This window comes from Chrysochloris asiatica, unplaced genomic scaffold (genome assembly GCF_000296735.1).
Source record: "Chrysochloris asiatica unplaced genomic scaffold, ChrAsi1.0 scaffold00007, whole genome shotgun sequence".
Lineage (NCBI taxonomy): Eukaryota > Metazoa > Chordata > Mammalia > Afrosoricida > Chrysochloridae > Chrysochloris > Chrysochloris asiatica.
The window spans coordinates 396,898-416,908 of NW_006408525.1; the positions used below are offsets into that span (position 1 = coordinate 396,898).

The 20,011-nt window shown below is 36.5% G+C and overlaps 1 protein-coding gene across 1 annotated transcript in view; it reads left to right on the plus strand.

Moving 5' to 3' along the window:
* ATAD5 (ATPase family, AAA domain containing 5) overlaps positions 1-16,547 on the plus strand; it is a 46,887-nt gene extending 30,340 nt beyond the window's left edge. The window contains exons 15-23 of the mRNA XM_006832297.1: positions 6,226-6,399; positions 6,671-6,801; positions 7,699-7,792; positions 8,671-8,735; positions 9,872-10,052; positions 14,012-14,193; positions 14,739-15,604; positions 16,218-16,376; positions 16,469-16,547. Coding sequence (XP_006832360.1) covers positions 6,226-6,399; positions 6,671-6,801; positions 7,699-7,792; positions 8,671-8,735; positions 9,872-10,052; positions 14,012-14,193; positions 14,739-15,604; positions 16,218-16,376; positions 16,469-16,547 — 1,931 coding nt within the window. The remainder of the gene's footprint in view (positions 1-6,225; positions 6,400-6,670; positions 6,802-7,698; positions 7,793-8,670; positions 8,736-9,871; positions 10,053-14,011; positions 14,194-14,738; positions 15,605-16,217; positions 16,377-16,468) is intronic.
* Positions 16,548-20,011: the final 3,464 nt, after the last annotated feature.

A 20,011-nucleotide genomic window follows, 5' to 3' on the forward strand; every position in this document is an offset into this window, starting at 1 on the left:
CTCTTTTGAGCTACTGCATCCATAGGTGTAGGTCAAGTTCATCAAATTGTATCAGATTACTCTTCTTTTCCTCTTTCTTCTTCTGGTTAAGCTCTGATCATCCAGTCATTGAAGCCAGGTAAGTGGGTATTATCTGCAAGTGTGGGTGTTCTTATGCATATGCCCTCTCTTCTTATCAGCTGGACATTTCACTCTCTACTCTAGTTCTCTGTGGCTATGTCACTGACTCTGGGCCCAAGAGTCCCCAGGTCTTGCCACACTGCTGGCCGACCAGGTTTCCACCCAGGTTCATAAGAGTCTATTGAACATTGTAGGGCTTAGCTCGAAGCTTCATTGCTGTTTTTTCCTCACTTCCCCTTATTGGTGACGAATTTGGTCACCAATCAGAGCATGTATTCCCCTTGAGTCTTAGTCTTGGAAGGGGGTTTGCCCTGAGGGGACCCGACCACTTGCCTTGATGTCTTCAGGGCGAGCAACTTGCTTATTCTTGTATTAGTCAGTCGGACTGGCTATATTGTTTTGTATTTTTCCTGTGGGTCTTTCTTTCAAGAAGTATTTTCTGTGCTTCTAGCCACTCCAGGCTGGTCTGCTTGTCCTTTGAAATGGAAATTTCCCACCTCAGAAGATTCTGGATGCATTTCAGGATTCCACCTATGGTATTACGTAACGCAGAGGCTCCACAGGAAGCCTCCTTCACTGGGCAAGTTGTAGCCCCATTTTAGGTATTCCAATCAGTTATAGGCAGAGAATGGGCTTACAAGCTTTCTATGGTGATATTTCTGGCTATTCCTTTCTCCATCCCTCAAATGTCTATTTTATAATGGTATGCAAGGGAAACCATGATTCAAAAGACAGCCAAGCATCTTAACGTTATTTCCCCCTTTGTCCACATTCCAATCATATCTCTATCCCTGTATCTTAGAGCCCAGTTGTTCTAAAGTTGTGCATATGTCATTCTTTACCTCTGTCCCACTTAGCGCATGCAAACCTGCCTAATAGTTTTCCCGTCTGCTTTGTTCTTCCATTCCCCTCCCCCTTCTTGCTTATTGTCCCCTTCCCTAGCACCCAAACTATCCTGTGTCTATTCCCTCACCCCACCTCCCGCATCCCAGTAACCAGCAAAGAATCCCACCCCTTTTAGTATGGGTTCTTTTTCTTTGTCTTTTACAGTAGTGATCCTATGCAGTATTTCTCCTTTTATAACTAATTTCACTCAACACAGTGTCCTCAAGGCTCATCCATGTTATGTGATAGTTTACAGCTTCATTGTTCTTCAAGGTAGTATAATATTCCATTGTGTGTATGTACCATAGTTTGTTAATCCATTCTTCCATTGAAGGGCACTTAGGCTGTCTCCATCTTTTTTCTATTGTAAATAGTGTATAAATAACTTTTTAAAAAAATATTAAGATTATACACCTTATGGTATTGAAATGTCCTGTTTTTATGATATGATGACCATATCTCTTACAGTTTTTTTGTGAAATTTTCTTCTATCAAAATAAAACAGGGAAACCTATATCAGTCCCCAAATTTATTTTTAGAGATTTTAATGCTGTACAAGTCTAAGAACCAAAAGAAAAGTTAAAGACTTTTGTTGTTCGCAGTGTCCCACTAATTTGCATGCTAAGCGTTATTTGAACTTTACCTTCTCTTGACAGTTCAGATAATAAAATAAATACATCTGAAACAGCTTGGGAAAAAAGTACTCATTTATATGGTAAGAGTCTAATTTACATGAAATTCAGAGATGGGTTAAAGTTATTCAAAAAGGAAATATGGAATTCAGATTTGGACATTTAAGAATGTTTTGAGTTGATAGTGGTTGTCTCTAGGAAATGGAATATAGAAATGAGTAGACCAAGGGTTTACAGTTTTTCATTCTGTGTCTTTTATCTTAAAATTATAGTAATAAGCATATGTATCACTTTGATAAAAAAATATTAAAAAGAATATTTTGCATTTTGGGAGTATTTTACAAAAGTAAAGGAAGTAAGAAATTACTGGCAATAAGAGTAGGAACAGAGACATAGGATGAAAAATTTTCTGTAAATCTCTTGAGCACCTATATTAACATCTAAGAGTTCTGATAGACTTTATGGCCATGGGAGATACAGAAAAAACAATAAAACACAGTTGTGGAATTGTATACATAAGAAGATCCTTTTCTGAGGTCATATGATAACAGTGAAGATACAAACACTGAATCAATGTACTGAGAGGAGAACAAAGCACACAGGCTCTGGAATAAAAGCTGTTGCTTCTGGAGAATAGTGAGCCGCCATTTATTTGTCAACTTTGTATCCATTTTCCATTTTTGGAATTGCTAAAAAAGCACTTATTGGCAGTATCAATGTACTGTACAGCTAAGTTGAACAATGTGCTCAGTCCACATTGTTACTGATTTTTTTTTTCCATCCTCTTTAACCATAAGCAAAGAAATTATCGAAAGATTGTCATTTTCTTTAATAACGTGAATTGATTTGGTAAAGGGTATCCTTTCAAAAGGAATAGTTAGTTTTACCTTCTGTGAATTGATTTGGTAAAGGGTAACCTTTCAAAAGGAATAGTTAGTTTTACCTTCTGTACTAGTAAGATAAATACAACGATATATGTTCAGAGTAGTTGAGTATAAAGAAAAACAATTTTTGTATCTTTCACTTTGATATAGAGTAGAAATATAGAATATGGATAGCTTACCTTTAAAAAAAAAATAACTGGGAATTAATTGGAATTTTAAAATACATATTTACCTAACCTGATTATAAGCACTAGTGAAAAAAGATTTTCCAGTAAGGGATTATCAGTTTTATTTTATAAATATGTCAGATAGTAGCTCAAATGAGTCACTGGAGTCAAGCTTTTCTCAAGTTTATAGGTACCAAATGTTTTTGCATTCACATATAGACAGGGAATATATTATACAGACTCACTGGCTTGATTCTAAGAGTGTAGCCTTGAAGTACCATATTCAAAATTACTTCCTCTATCCAAATTTGCCAAAAGTAGCTTTCTAAATTCAGTCTTTTAACCTGATCCCAGTTTGAAAAGCTGCTTTTCTTTCTTAGTAATTTTTGCCCAAATGACAACTGTTATTTTTCACCTCTGCTCCACTACCATAAATGGCAAGGCTTTCAGATAATATGTTATTGTTGTTGTTAAGTGCTGTCGAGTCGATTCCGACCCATAGCGACCCTGTATAGGGTTTCTGAGGAGCAGCTGGTGAGCTTGAACCACCGACCTTGAAGTTCAAATGGCTTTGCAGTCTGGTGCATTCACCTACAGCACCACTCCCCAAGACTCCTTAAGATAATATAGGTGTATATGTTTTTGAAATAGAAAAGGGATATCTTAATATCTTAGCCTGACTCGCTGTCTTAGTCTATAGGTTAAATGTCATGCTGGATGCTTCTGTCTCACATAGTTGTAGGGCTGACTCAGCAGGTCAGGTGGCAGGCAGAGGATGGCAGGATGCTCACAACTTCCAGGATAAGCAGGCAATACAGCTGCCCATTGGCTCAAGTCCAAAGAACCAGAGACCATATGATACCAGTGCCAGATTCAGACCCAGGAGAAAGCAACATGCTCTGTCCGAGTGTGTGTGTGTGTGTGTGTGTGTGTATATATATATATAGTAAGCAAGCAACACCCCTAAGGAAACCTCCTTGCAATTGATTGGTTACTCATAGCAGATCTCATCATAGGGTGACTACATTCTATTACATCTCATCATGGAGGATGACTGTATATCTTAACTGCTAAGCTATTGGGAATTTTGACCCAGCCAAGCTGACACAAAACCTTAGCTATCATACTCAATTATACACTTAATTTGTTTCTTGTTTTACACTGTTCCACAAATACAGTGTACACAGCACTACAAGTTATTGGTAATTATTCCTAACCACTAGCCATGGACTAACCACATTTTATTAAATCATCCAGATCTGGAGTGATAAAACTGAGATAAGATCGAAGCCTTAGTTTCTCCCGCACAGTAATCTAAAGAGGGCTCTCAGGGATGCTACTTTAAAAACTGTTAGAAAAAAACAGTGAGTTTTTCCAAAGGTAAAAATACCGCCTTAGTAAAATGTGCACCTAAAATGCTGCTAGCCCAAAGTCTGCAAGGACAGAGTAGCGATGAGTCGCTTGTCAAGCCTGTTGCATAGAAGGAAGCCTCAGCTGTATTCATCCTATTTTAAGTGCGATGTAGAAAGTTACTCAAACTGCTCCAGTGACATTGTTCCTTTTTTTAAACTTTTGATTGTTAATTGAGTGATGGTTTACAGACAAGCTCATCAGCTTTACATTCCACACATGATACGGTTTGTTTCATCTCAATGATTACAATTGCCTCTCTGCAACAACAGTTACTTTACTTCCTCCCTGTGGCTTCCCTTTTCATCTTATATTTCACAAATGAACAAAGCATACATATTTGATGTATACATATAAAACAAAAAATACATATTCATTTAAATGTCCAAAGGGCACATTCTGCCCGCCAGCCTCCTACCTGCAGGCACACAGCCTTACTCATTCCATGGGCCAAGATCCCGCAGCTGCTCTGTAGCTCCATGCCATCACCTCTGCCATCATCTCAACTGTCACCACTTTACTAGGTAGGAATGTAACACTCCACTCATGTTCTTCCTTCTTGATAGTCCTGGGATCATCTATGCCTGAAGTTAAAGATTCACCCTTTTAGTTACACATCTATAATTATAGCTGTAACAATCACAATCCTGCTAACAATTATTCACAATCAAATCATAAAATCCTATCACCCAGCCGATTTCCTCCCTCCCTGCCTTCCTCGGAGGGCGGCTGTTTATGCTGGAGGTGTGGCCAGAGACGGGTAAGGATCACGTGGAACCTCAGCTACTTAAGACAGAGACATTGCCATGCTGCAATGAGTTTCAATGACTGGTAAGACAGGAATTCGCACTGACCGCCTAAGACAGGCAGCGTCCCTTAAACAAACAATAAATAAGGAGGATTCAGATGCAGACCGTGTAGACCCGGTCAGGAGGCCAAGCCCCTGTGGGCCCAAGCGTTGTTGACCGTCCAAACCATAGGCTCTGAGGATCAGATTTTAGCTACCTAGTAGACATAGCAAACTGTCCCTCATCTGATTATTCAGTAATGCTTCTTAGTAATCTCATACATGAGCCCTGGATATCCACAGACAAATGTAAAAATCTTCCCTAAAAGCCGAGACTGTAAATTCCAAAAAGGCAAGTCCCCCACCCCCATCAAAAAAAAAAAAGCTAAAGAGGATAGAGAGAAACACTGTTAGCTGATGATATATGGAGGGGATAATAATCAATGTAATGAAACAAGCTATATGAATGGTTGAATGTGAAGCTGATGATGTGCCCTGTAAACTTTCACTCAATCCAAAATAAAAACATTTAATTTAAAAAAAAAAAAAAAATCCTATCAGCATCATCCCCCATCCTCTCACTAGATCCATCTGGAGAAGAGAAAGACTATTCAGTGGGGATTCTGCCTTACCGTCCTCATTCTGAAATTAAACACACTTATGAAGTTGGTAAGCCAGCCACTTCGTGTCTTGATGTTGTTGTTGTCAAGTGTCATCAAGTCGGTTCTGACCCACAGTGACCCTGAATAGGGTCTCCAAGGAACAGCTAGTGAGCTTGAACCACCAACCTTGTGGTTCAAGCTGACTGCAGTCTAGCGCATTAACCCGCAGCATTTTGCGCCCCCTGTTTGGAGAGCCAATGTCTAGATTGCCCATCTGTGTCAACCCAGTGCACTGAGGAAGCAAGCTTGTTCCTTGATATGAAGAATCCTTCCATTCTGGTTGGAATTTTGAGCAATTGCATCCATAAGCAAAGGTCCAGTTCATCAAATTGTAGCAATTTACACTTTCTGACAGTATCAATCACATTTATTTTCATTTGGTCGAGTTCTGATTGGCCAGCTCTCCAAGCTAGGACAAATGGGTACTAGTTGTAACTTTGAGAGTTCACGCACACCTCCCTATACTTCAGACCACCTGGCCATTTCGCTTTCAGCTCTAGGTCCAAGGGGCTAGGTCAGTGCCCATGGACTCAGGAGTTCACACGTCTTCCTAAACTATAGACCAGCCAGGCCCTCCTCCTCTTCTGTCTCTCATCTCGAGGTCAATGGGTATCAGTATGGCTCTATCTTGATGTCATTTAGTCTTTAGAATATTTAAATGTAATTTGTTTTTGGCAGAAAAATTTAGCACCCCTAAGAAAGCTGTTGCATCACCAAGAAAAATTCCTCCTTCACCGAAAAGTAGGGGAACAAAGCGAGCACTCCCTCCTAAAACTTTGGCAAGTTATTTTAAAGTGTCTTCTAAACCAAAAAGTAATGACGAAATAGGAGCACTTCCGGAAAATAATAAAGGTAAGACTAATTACACTGAAAGAATGAATTTGATATATTTAATGTTTATATTGGTTACCCTGATATATAAAAATATGAATATATCTCATGAGTTCCTATTGTTATTCACTAAGGCTTAGCTACACTGAAGGCCCTATAGGTCAAAGTTCTGAAGTGTTTTCAGTCTTGGTAAGAGATTTGAGTTTAAGCTTATTCTGTAGAAATGGTAGAAATGATCCAATATTTTATGAACCTGAAATTTACACCTGAAACTAATATTTTATTTATGCAGGAATCAAAATTTCTTCTGAACAGAAACAGATTACTCAGACTAAATCCACAGACACAACTAATTCAAACAAAGAACTTGGAGCAGAAGAACCCAACAAGAAAAATGCAACATCTCTTATTCTTTTTGAGGAGGTAGGTGTACTGGTTACGAATCAGACTGCTAACCTCAAGATCAGCAGTTTGAAACTACCAGCTGTTCTGCATGAGAAAGATGAGGCTTTCTGCTCCTGTAAAGATTTACAACCTTGGAAATCCTGTATAGGGTCGCTATGAGTCGGAACCTACTCTATGGCACACCACCACCACCACCACCAGGCTTATAGATAGTTCAGATAAAAGCTTATTTTAAAGATTAAAAGTAATGTCTTCCTACAAAGGAATGTAAAATAGCTAAGAAAATCAGGAGTATTTCTATTTGAAATTACATCAATTAAAACCAACATCCTAGACAAATGTAATTTGAGGTTATTATTCATTGATGATGAAAATTATTCTGACCAATACCTATCCTATTAAACCCATTAAAACCCACTGCCATCCAGTCGGATTCTGACTCAGTGACCCTATAAGATAGAGTGGAGCTGATCCCATGGAGTTCCCAAAGGCTATCATCTTTAGAAGCAGATTGCCATATCTTTCTCCCATTTAGTGACTGGTGGGTTTGATCTGCCAACCTTTTCACCACTGCACCACTAGGGCTTCTTATAGTCAGTTAAAGTAGCTATGATTCTTTGGTTTTAAAATTTGATAATTTGTTACTTTCTTTTTACAGTGTAACATAGCTTTTAATATAGTCACACTGTTGATAAATTTAGTCTCTAACAGACATGTCTCTCTGCTATGTGTTAAGTGCCATTGAGTGAATTCTAACTCATAGTGATCCTCTATAGGGTTTCCAAGGAGTGGCTGGTAGGTTTGAACTGCCAATATTGTGGGTAGCAGTCCAATCCTTATCCTGTAGCACCATACCAGGATTCCAACAAGTCTCTTGTTACACAAGACATTAATATTCTTATAAATGGTTTGTAGGTTGATGTCATTTTCGATGAAGATGCTGGGTTTTTGAATGCTATCAAAACATTCATGGCCACAACTAAAAGACCTGTAATCCTTACTACAAGTGGTAGGTAACAAGGAATTTTAATTCTGTTAGTTACTTTTGATAAAAATATTTTAGAAAAGCTGTTAATTGTATGTAGTTTGGAATGTTCCCTTGGAAGTCAGTAAATCAATAATTTTTTCCTTCTAAAATTAGGGAAGACCTAGATTATTTTTAAACCAAGAATTCAAGTTTGTAATTGATTTGTACCTTTGAGTACTTAAAAAATTAGTGTATCATTTTGCTCCCATCAATGACTTTAAAAATGAGTACTACTATGGTACATTTTTCTGGGTGTTGGAGCTTTAGGAAGTTGAGAATAGTTAAAATACTGATAGAGATTTATGGACTAGTCAATGATAGGATCTTGTTTTTTTCTCATACTTAAACAATTAGACTAACAAACCTCCTTTACTAATGTGCTGCCTTTCACTGCAGTTTTGGTTGAATTTTTTTATGGACACATTAGATAAAGTAAACCATCGTCAGCTTAAAAGAATGGGTCCCCCCTAAATTATCACTCAGTGTCTAATTTTGAAAACTCATGACTTAAAATTGTAATGTTTATTAAATATTTTTCATTATAAATATTCAGTAGGATATTTCTGCTATGAATAGCCATAGAAAAAATGTATTTGTAGTAGATACCACTTACTAATTAATGGTCTATTTCATACTTAGTGATTGTACTTTAAAGTAATGATAAAAATCCTATTAATCATAAGTTAAGTGGTAATTTAATTCAAAGATCCTGGCTACTTTAGTTTAAGACATAAGAGTCTATTTCTTAAGTATTTATAATTTGCATGGTATTTAATTTTCATTAATGATGGAATATAGGATGTTTCCGTAGAAAAAGTATAACAAAAAAATGATTTTAGTGGCAATTTTTTTTTTAATAGATCCGATGTTTAGTTTAATGTTTGACGGCTGCTTTGAAGAAATCAAATTTAATACTCCTTCCCTAGTAAGTTCTGAATTTGATGATTATAAGTTCTATCTCATAATCACATAATTTATTATGATATTCAGTTGTAATTTTTATATGTGGTTATAAGTAATATGTTAATTTTATTTGACAAAACTTCTGATTACTATATTTACTGCTTTGCTTTTTGAACAAAAAAATTTGGGGGAGGGGGGTCCAAAATGAAAATATTTATAAAGTTTCACTAGATTCCAATCAGAGTTCATGAGGTTTTTTTAATGGTAACAGTAACTAATTGAGATAAATATTCATATAGTTAAAGAACACTAATCTTAAATTAGTTTATGTTAACATGTATAAACATGCATGAAATCATTACACAGATCAAAATATAGAACATCTTCTTCATAATCTCCAAAAAGTTTCCTTGGGCCCTTTGTCAGTCAGCAAACACCCCCTTCCCTCTTATTCTGATATTTGATTTTGGACAATATCTTTAATATCACATGCAAACAAAAGTTTGCAAAGATAATTAAACAGCTACAACAGTACATTGACAGGGAGTTGTCAGGAGTTCAAGCTGGATTCAGATGAGGATGTGGAATGAGGGATATCGATGCTGACGTCAGATGGTATCTTGGCTGAATGCAGAGAATACCAGAAAGATGTTTACTTGTGCTTTATTGACTCTGCAAAGACTTTTGATTGTGTGGATCATGACGAGCTTTGGACAGCATTGAGGAGAACGAGTATCCTGGGACACTTAATTGTGTTCATGAGGAATATGTACAAAGACCAACAGACAGTCATTCGAATAGATCAAGGAAAGGTGTGTGTATGCTGATCAGTTAATCCAAGAAGCTGGATTATATGAAGGAAAACTTGGCATCAGGATGGTAGGAAGACTTTTATTAACAATCAATGATATGTGGATGATACAACTTTCCTTCATGTTTTAGACTATAGACAATTAATAGAAGAAATATATATAAATGCTCTTAACAGTAGCATGTTTCTTTATGTTTTCTTAGAGGAGTTTCATTCTCATGAATAGCTTTAACATAATCGTGAAGTTTTAGCAAAATTTGTTTCCATTTTAGATACTGTTCATCTCATGATTTCAGCATTTCTCTGAACTGTGCAACTAACCATGCTTCTCTCTTTTTTAAAAAAAGCTGAATGTTGCCAGCTACCTACAAATGATCTGTTTGGCTGAGAATTTTAGAACAGACATCAAAGACTTTGTCACCTTTCTAACTGCAAATACTTGTGATATCAGAAGAAGTATTCTTTATTTACAATTCTGGATTAAAAGTGGAGGTGGATTTTTAGAAGAAAAGCCTTTATCCCTTTGTGGTAGGTTGATCTTCTGTAAAGTAAATGTTTATAATGAGACAACTATTTAAAATGCATGCTAGACCAAAATATTTGACAGATCATAAACTCTTGAGCATCCAGTTACCACGTTAATCTTCAAAATAAATGTACTTATGTCAACTTTGGATAGAGATATTTTCTGGTAAAGTTTTATTGTAGATAACTAGAATTAATAGAACTGAGCCTAGAAACACAGTTCTTCTAGGCTGCTGTTTAGTGTACAACCTTTGAAACATAGTTTATTTCTTTTGAGCCTATTCCCTTCAAAAATGAAAGGGTTGAACTGAATGATCTATAAATTACTTTTCATTTTGTAGTTGTTTTAAAATTATAAAAGTAGTAGGATCTCATTGTAAAAAAGAAACCTCCTACCTTGTTCCCTTTTCTCCTCTGGTATGGCTGTTAACATTTTCCAGACTGTTAGCTATACACTTATAAATATTATTGTTGTTAAATGCTGTTGACTCAGTTCTGACCCATAGTGACCCTGAATAGGGTTAGGAGACAAGTTGAATTGTATGTATTATTCAGTAACTTCCTTATTTCACTTATTAAAACTGTATTGGTCCTTTTTCCATATCTGTGTATGTAGCTATGTCTTATTCCTCTCATGTGGCTGCTTTAGCTTCTTTAGTTGTCTGTAATTCTGTTTTCTAAGAACTTTATAATTTCAGACATGCTTTATGTTTTTTCTTACTGATCATCAATCATCACTGTTACCAAATTTGAATCACAATTTATTATGCATTTTCTATATGCCAGGTTTTATATATATACAAATATGAAATGATTCCTTCCCTAACAAAGTTTGTAATTTGTGGTTTCCATATTCCATAGTCAGAGTTGTGTAGTTAGAAAACCTAAGGTGAAGTAATGTTAATCCCTAATTTTTACCCTTTAATTCGTTTAAATTTCTTATGTTATTCTTTTTCAAAGTAGACATACCTATATATTTAATTCAATATAAGCTGGTAGTCTTTACTAATTTTGAGATGCAAATATGATAAATAAGATGTAGAAAATATGTTGTTGTTTTTTTTAATAGACATATAAAACCAAATTAGTAGCTATTTATTGCCATATTCCTACACCAGATCCTCTGCCATTGAGTTAATTCTGACTCATAACCACCCTGTCGGACCGAGTAGAACTGCCTCACAGGGTTTCCAAGGCTGTCAGTGCCCATAGAAGCCCACTGCTGTATCTTTCTCCCGTAGACTAGCTGGTGGGTTCAGACTATTGACATTTTGGTTAGCAGCTGAGTGCTTAACAATTGCACCATCATGGTTGCCGAATTGTTGTTGTTGCTGTTAAGTGCCGTTGAGTTGGTTCCAGCTCATAGCAACCCTGTTTAGGGTTTCTGAGGAGCAGCTGGTGCATTGGAACCTGCTGACCTTGTGCTTCAGACCAACACTGTTGTTGTTGTTGTTATGTGCCATCAAGTCGGTTCCAGCTCATAGCAACCCTGTTTAGGGTTTCTGAGGAGCAGCTGGTGCATTGGAACCTGCTGACCTTGTACTTCAGACCAACACTGTAGTCGAGTGCTTATTCTACAGCACCACATATTAATGGGTGCTAAAGCAAGTCTTTGGAAGACAAACTAAATTCAACATACAGTTTTCCTTCTTGAAAATTGTACAATTTTATATGTAATACAGTCTTTTTTTTTTTTTTTTAAGAATCAGAGCACACATGTATTGAATATTCAGTATAGAAATACAGAAATTAAAAGGTGAAAGATCGTCCTCCCTGCTTTTTAAAGGTAGCCACTGTTAGTCCTTTTTCTGTGCTTGCATAAACATTGCTCCACCCATAGTTTATAAAACCCATACTATGTGATGGGGCTTGAAAACATTTGTGGAATAATGGAAGTGAAAAATAAAAGAATTTTCCCAGGAACTTTTAAAGTCTCCTTGTATATGTTTGACAGTTTGCTCTTTTTCTATTTTCAGCACATACAGATCTACCACTTTTTTTTCCACACATGCTTGCTGTTCCAGAATATAGTATGTATGTACCATAATTTAATTGCCCAGTATTTATTTGTAGACATTCAAAATCATCTTCAGTTTTTCATTCTAGTAAAGAAAAATACAGTAAATATCTTTATACTTAGATTTTTTAACATGTTTTTTTGAACATGGAAGTTCTGTCAGAATTCTAGAAGTTGTAGTTGTTACGTCACAGGCAGTTTACATTTTGATAGGTATTGCCAGATTGCAGCCTAAAGGTAACTGTACCACTTTATACTCCCCCTGATAATACATGGAGTCGTGGTGTGGTGCTGTAGGATAAGCACTCAACCATAAGGTCGGCTATTCAAACTAACCAGCCGCTTCTTGGAAATCCTATACAGGGTCACTCTGAGTCAGAACCGACTCAATGGCATTAATAACAACGACAACAATAATATATGATGGCTCTTTTCTGTGTACCTTTGGAAGAACTGGATTGTCACTCTTTTTAGTTTTGCAAATTAAAAAGGTAAAAAAATTGATCTGCTATTTTTCATAATCACTAATGAAATTGCACCTCTTGTCCTGAGTTTATTAGATGTCTCTATTTCTTCTGCGACTTGGCTACTCATAGTCCTTGCAGTGTTTCTCTGTTGTTGTTTTGAGAGCCTTTCACTCCCCCATTCAATTTATTTAATTAATTTTTATGTACTTTAGAAATAATAGGAGCTGCGGAGGCACACTGGTTAAAGCCTTCGTCTATTAACTGAACAGTCAGTGGTTCAATCCCACCAGCCGCTTCATGGGAGAATGATGTGGCAGTTGGCTTCATAAAGATTATGGGGCTGCACTACTCTGTCCTATAGGGAATCAACTTGACAGCAGTGAGTCTGGTTGGAAATATTGCTTGTTTTGTAGTTTTTATTCATTTCATCCATATACAGGTACATGTCTTAACATCAGTGATACGTTCTGTGAAATGAGATATTACATGATTTGGACATTGTACAACTACCCTATTATTGTATGTAAACAGTCCCCATACAGTCCCTAGTAAAAGCCTCCTACAGCCTATTATAATAAAGCCGCATGGGAGTCTGCCAGAGAAAGCCTGAGGGCTGTATCCATGCTGCGGATGTGACATGGCTGGGTGAGGGCCCTGCTGGCAGCTTGATGGGGACTTTGTACACATTTCAGTGCTGTGTCGGGGAGGGGCGTGCGGGCTGTGGAACCACGGCCCTGGAGATGAGGTGTGCGAGTGCCATTGCCCTGCTGTACCTGTTTTCTGATCCAGAGCAGGAGGGAAAGGCCGCATGGCAGCTGGGTGGGTGAATGGAGCCTGGAGGCGGCAGAAGAGGAGGTACTGTGGGGGTGGATTGAGATGCGAGATGCGCTCTGGACCCCCATTGCTTGTTCATTTTGTGGGTTGGGTCATTAAAACTATTAGGTAAAAACAATAAACAAAATGAGAGCTATTTTCCCTTTAAAAAAAACAATCCCAAACCAAAAATACCACATAGGACCAAAGACATATATGTGGGCATTGCCCCAATAAATACTAAGTGACTCATACCTATATGGATAAGAACAAACTGGGGCTATAGGCCAAAAAGATGTCAAAGGGCTTCTGATTTTAAATACAGGTAGTCCTCGACTTAATGAAGAACGTGCACTTATGACCTGGTGTTTTTTTTGTGTGTATGTGCATGTTGTTGTTAGTAATGTGTGCTACATCCAATGTTGCAGTGTGTAATTTTCTGATGTCATTCTCATGCTAACCCCCAGAGGCAAATAAGAATTATATTTATAAAGATACTGATAATAAATGGTAGTAATAATGAAAACTTAAAAATAAAACGATTTATTTATTTATGAAGAATGGTTGCAATAGGATTCCGTTGTAAGTTGAGGGCTATTTGTAAGTTGTTGGCTGCAATTTGTTAAAACATGTATAGCTAAGAGTTTTCTATGTTAATTTTATAGGAGGAAATAGCAAGAATGTTCGAGTAGTTCGCTCTGAAAATGGCTCTGATTCCAAGAATACTCCTAAAAATACTAAAAGGAATCCTACAGATATCCCGAACTGTGATATTGGTTGTGTTGACTCCTTGTTTGGCCTTAAGAACATTTTTTTTCCGTATGAAGATGTATTTTCATTTTTAAAGGTATTTTTAGTGTCTAGTTTGGGGTATTAAATGTTCTTTTTTGCCTTCTTAGTACTTCTGTTTTTTAAATCATAATGTTGACCAACATTTCTGATTTTAGTGCATTCTACTGTTTTGTGAAATGGTGAATGGGCATTGCTCCAAATGTATATTATTAGATCTAGAAATATTTTATATAAAACAGATCATTTTAGAAAAGTCGTTTTTTTTTTAGTGAGTTGCTAATTGAGTGGCGTTTATACGAAATGTTCTTGGTAAGTGTTGTGGAGTTGGCACCTACCCATAGGGATCCTTGTGTCAGAGAACAAAATGTTACCCAATCCTGTGCCATCCTCAGTATTAGGGAATTCTTCAAACTAATTGTATAAATTAATTTTGAAGATTATAGAATACTATTTTAATGGGTAAAGGAATGTATGTTCATAAAATTATGAGGCAAAGTGAAGATAGTACTTTCAAGATAGAATAGGGATTCTCACTCATACTGACAAAAAATGTTCACACTATGTACTGTTATAACATTTGTACTCAAAATTATTTTTCAGCACAAAATCACCACAAAGGAAGACTGGCATAAACTAATCCGGCTTCTTACAGAATTCCAAACACGGAATGTGGATTTTTTATATAGTAATCTTGAGTTTATTCTGCCATTACCAGTTGATATCATACCAGAAACAAAAAACCTCTGTGACTTACAAGGAACTGTGGGTGCCAGTCCAGCAATGAAAAGTGTGAGATGTCTCACTAGGAGCCATTCTGAAGGAGAGCAGTCCTCGAAAAAGTCACAAATAAAGAAACATAAGAAAAAGATGGTCATACTAGATGACAGTGACTTATTTGACACCGAATTGGACTTTTCTCATGAATTTATTAACCTATCCCCTGTCTCTTCGTCAAATTCAGAAGAACGCAAAGCCAGAGACAAAAAAAGCCCACCAGAGACAGAGAAACTAAACAAATGCTTACACTCTAACATTGTTCCTATTCCTCATCTTCCTCAAACACCAGCTGAAAACAAATGTTCTGCTCTTGTTTCTCATTGTTTAAATTCTCTCACTGAGTTCATGGATAACATGTCCTTCTTAGACGCCCTTTTAACTGATGTAAAGGCACAAAAGAAATTTGGTAAAAATGACTTCAGCTGGACTAATGGACAGGTTAAAAATGGACTTTGTGATGAGTTTAGTCTGGAGGGTAATGATGACTGGCCGCCTCAACATTCTGGAGAATTAAAGGCAGTTGTGGAAGCACTCAGCTTTACTAAGTGCTCGTCTGTCATTTCTAAAGCATTGGAAACCTCTGTGAATTCTTGCAAGAAATTAGGAAGAGATCCAACCAAAGATCTTACCTTATATGTTTCACAACATCACAACAATGTATACTTCAGTCAAACAGCAGCAAATTTGGAGTAAGTCTTTACTAGTTTTCAGTAATAAACAGTAATAGGGAAATCATGTCAATTTCTCTTAATTTTTAAATGCTGTGTTTGTGTGAGCTTGGTAAGCCCGTATTATTAATATGTAACTTCTAGTGAGAATGCAAAGGAGCTATGGTAGTGTAGTGGTTACGAATCGGGTTGCTAACCTCAAGGCTGGCATTTTGAAACCACCAGCCGTTCCATGGGAGAAAGATGAGGCTTTCTGCTCCCGTAAAGATGTACAGCCTCGGAAACCCTGTGCAGGGTCACTATGAGTGGGAACCGACTCCAGGGTCCTTAACACCAACACCAGTGAGAATGCAAGAATAACCTGATGCTTGGTAAGAGAAATAATGAGATCCTGATGGGCTAGATTTGGGAGACTCTCCATTGATAAGGAGAGGGGTTTGAATTTGCTTTGGCAGATAGTGGGTACTCACTGAAGATTTTATGTGTGTTTGGATTTGAGTGCTGTGTTGAAAATGATAAAAGAAGTTAATTTCAAGTTCTGTCTAGTGCAGACTAGAAACAGGGAGACTTTGTTTTGTTTTTAGGATTGCCACATTTTAAAATAGTAAGTATTGCTTTTTTTCTTCTTTTTCAGCAATGCACAGGAGAGAATAGCAGTAATTAAAAGTGTATTTTCTAGCCGATCTCTTATGAATCTGGGTAATAGACAAGCTAGTATAATTGAATATTTACCAACTCTTCGAAACATCTGTAGAACTGAGAAGCTAAAAGAACAAGGAAAAAGTAAAAGAAGGTAAAGCTCTCATTAAAAATTTTAGGTAGCTGTTTCAAGATTAATATTTTCATCAAGTAAAAATAGTAATATTATACTTTTCCTTATTTTAGGTTCCTGCATTATTTTGAAGGAATTCATCTTGACATTTCTAAAGAGACTGTGAACGCTTTGGCTGCTGACTTCCCTTAGTATTCCACATTAACGATGCCTTGTACAGCTTATTATTATGTGGTCTTTAATATACAATTTTATATTATGTTGATTTTTATGGAAGAGCTTAAGTTTTTAATGTACATTTAAAACAGACTATTTGTATATATATATATTTTATTAGTGTGCAAATATTTAAAATGAAAAACTTATGTTATATATTGTATATATGACTGGTAGTTATTCTTTGTCCCAAAATTTTTTGTATTATCTGACTTAGCTTTGTTGGAATATTTTTATATGTGAGTGAGCTATTTCTAGAAGGTACAGTTCACTAAGATACTTCAGTACTAAACGAATTTTCTTTTACGTACACCTCTCCAGTTATTGGTGCTCTGTTTAATTGTAAATACTGGCCATTAAGATGGTAACCTTTTTAAAATAAGTTTACAGTATACAAAATTACATATGTAATACATAAGGAAACTTTCTATGAAGAAAATTATGCTATTTTCACAATAAGATCTTCCCAGTAAATTTTCTAGTGTCTTCTTCCAGTATAGTTATCATTGAATCACTGGATATTAACAAAGTAAAATCAAGATTATGAATTATCATTAAAAAAAATTTTTTTAACCAATAATACATGTGGGATCTTGTATATTTTGCCAATTCAAATAATTTGTCTTGTGTATTTTTATATCATTGATGTTTCATTTCACTAAAATAAATGCTGTTCCTCTAGCTATCTTAAACTATTCGTTAAAACTAACAAGAAGATTCTATTATTGGATTTCTACATCATTGCTATGCCCATTTAAGGCTGTTTTTGGAGAAAATATGTACTTTTAATTACATGATTTTTAAAATGTAACATTTCACTCAGTTATTTTGTAGTCAGATAATCAGGTGTATCGTAAAATAGCTCCCTATTTCAAGTGTTTATATGTATTACCTTACTATTCAGGTATGTTATCTGGTATATTATATCTTTAACTCAAAAGGATAGGATCCTAATTTTATACAGTTTTGAAAAATATAATCATTCCTGTTTTCATTCATGTGTATGAAGATATGTTTTTATCTTTTTAATTATTTCACCCTGCCTTTTTAAAATCATTAATTACTATATTGCTCTAATTAAAAGTTAAACCTAAAAGGCTTTATGTAATATTTAAGTAGGAGTTCTAGTATAATCATCTGGATAAATATGTGTAGTTTATAGGTTTGGATATTGGCTCTATAGCATAGGTTTCGTTCCTATACAGAAGAGAGATAAGATCTTTAGAAGTATACTTTTAAAATATACTAACTTATTTTTCCTACAGAGTACAAGAGTTCTTTCACTGTTGTTACTAAGTGTCGTCGAGTCAGTTCCGCCCATAGCATCCCTGTAGAGGGTTTCTGAGAGAATTTAGTGAACATGAACCACTGACCTTGAGGTTCAAACTAACTTTGCAGTCTAGCGCATTAACCCATAGCACCACACCAGGACTTAACTCTTCATTTGTTGTTTCATTAGAAATTTCTGATCATTCTCAGTAATTGAGGAGCCAAAGGTAGCTCCTTAATTTAAAAAATTTAAATTAATATTTAATTATAAAAAATCAAGTAGTAATGGAGGTGTATTTTCTTCCCAAACAGGGGTTTACATTTTTAGGGTTAGTATAACTGGGGGTGAGGTGGGGTGAATATCATTCTTAAAGGTGACAAATTCCTGTAAGATTTAGATTCACTTATTTTCTTAAATGTTCTGTATTTTGGTGGTGAGAATACATACACAGCAAAACAATTCACAAATTCTAATTTCTGCAAGTACAATTAATTCAGTGACATTGACTATACGCTTGGAGTTGTACAACCATTCTCCTCTCTTTCTGAATTGGACCTTCCTCATTAGCAAAACCGCACTGCTCAGTATTGAGGTTCTGTTGTCGATTTGATCCCATATAGTTCTTCAAGGAGCATAATGCTCAAGGCAGATATTTTTACTGCTTAGTTTGTTTAACTTTAAGAAGACTACTGGGATATTTTTAGTTTAAGGATTCTGACAGGGCAATAGTTTCACAGGTTTATATTCTTTTGTTTTTTAACTTACATAAAAAAATATGGTACCAACCATTCTTCCCACAGCACTCTACTTTTCATCTGGGTTCGATAATCTATTGCAGTAGCCATACAGAACTCAGACACCATACTCAGAGTTACGGGGCTTATTTAAGGAAGTTAACAGGACACACTGCCAGGGACAAATGCCCAGGGCACAATTGCTCCAGTCAGGACTGCCTCTCCTCAGACATGCTTCACAGACAACAAGGCTCTTTTAGGCCTGCTGATAAATGCTCACGGGACACACTACTCCACCTCAGCCTGAAGATACTCACCTCTCTCTACTCTGGGGGTCAGCAAACCTAACTACCACTATAGAAGCACCACACTGTACAAACAAGCCTCCTGTCCAAAGCCCACTGCTCTGTCTCATGCTCTGGTTCTTGGTTCTGCTGCTGTTGCTCCTCTTGCCACTCCTCCGATGTCAGCTTCCCATCCTTGGGTTGAGTTGGTTCAATGCATAAGGATCTTGGGATCCAAAGGATGCAAGCCATTCCTGGCTCTTTGATGGTTGTGAGACTCTCCCCACTTCCTGCTTCTGAGATGGCTCATTTTATTCACAGTAGTATTCCAGGTTTTTGTACTCACAGTTAACCCTGAATACCACTCACAACTGAATTGTATAATCCTGCCAGCATCTCCTCCCATCTTCTCTTACTAAGACCCATCAGGGCAATTGGTGGGAGTTCACAAAGACTACAGCTAGAGCAGACACCAAGTAATTTACTGCACTGCAGCTTTCTACTGTGAATTGAATGAGCAAATCCGTTTTTCATTTAACAATTTTTATATCACTCACTGCAATCCCCACAATGTAATATCATTTACCTCGCTTCCTCCCTGTTTTCATTCCTTTCCTAACCCTTCTGAACTTTGTCCTTGAGTAAATGCTGCCCTTTTGATCTCAAATAGTTAATTATTCTAAGGTATATGTACCTACCTTGTTTGTGATAAAAGTAACCAAATCTTGATGTCTTTCAGTATTTCATATCTTCCTGTGTTTGTTGTTAAGTACTGTCAAGTAGGTTCTGATCCATAGCGACCCTGTATAGGGTTTCAGAGGAGCAGCTGGTGGGTTTGAACTGCCAACCCTGCGGTTCCAACTGACCTTGAAGTCCAGCACATTATTCTGCAATGCAACACCAGGACTCCCATCTTATCCTATAAATGTCCATAAATGACAAGGTTTCGGTTACAGCTCTTTCCAGAAATATGTGGGAGATAGAATGCCACATATCTGGCATGAACAGCTGATTGGGAGCTGTCTTATGCTGTGTTCTCTTGAGAAGCAAAACTGTAAAGCTTAACCATATACATATGTTGTTGTTGTTAGGTGCCATCAAGTCAGTAATGACCCATAGCGACCTTGTGTGCAGCAGAATGAAACACTGCCC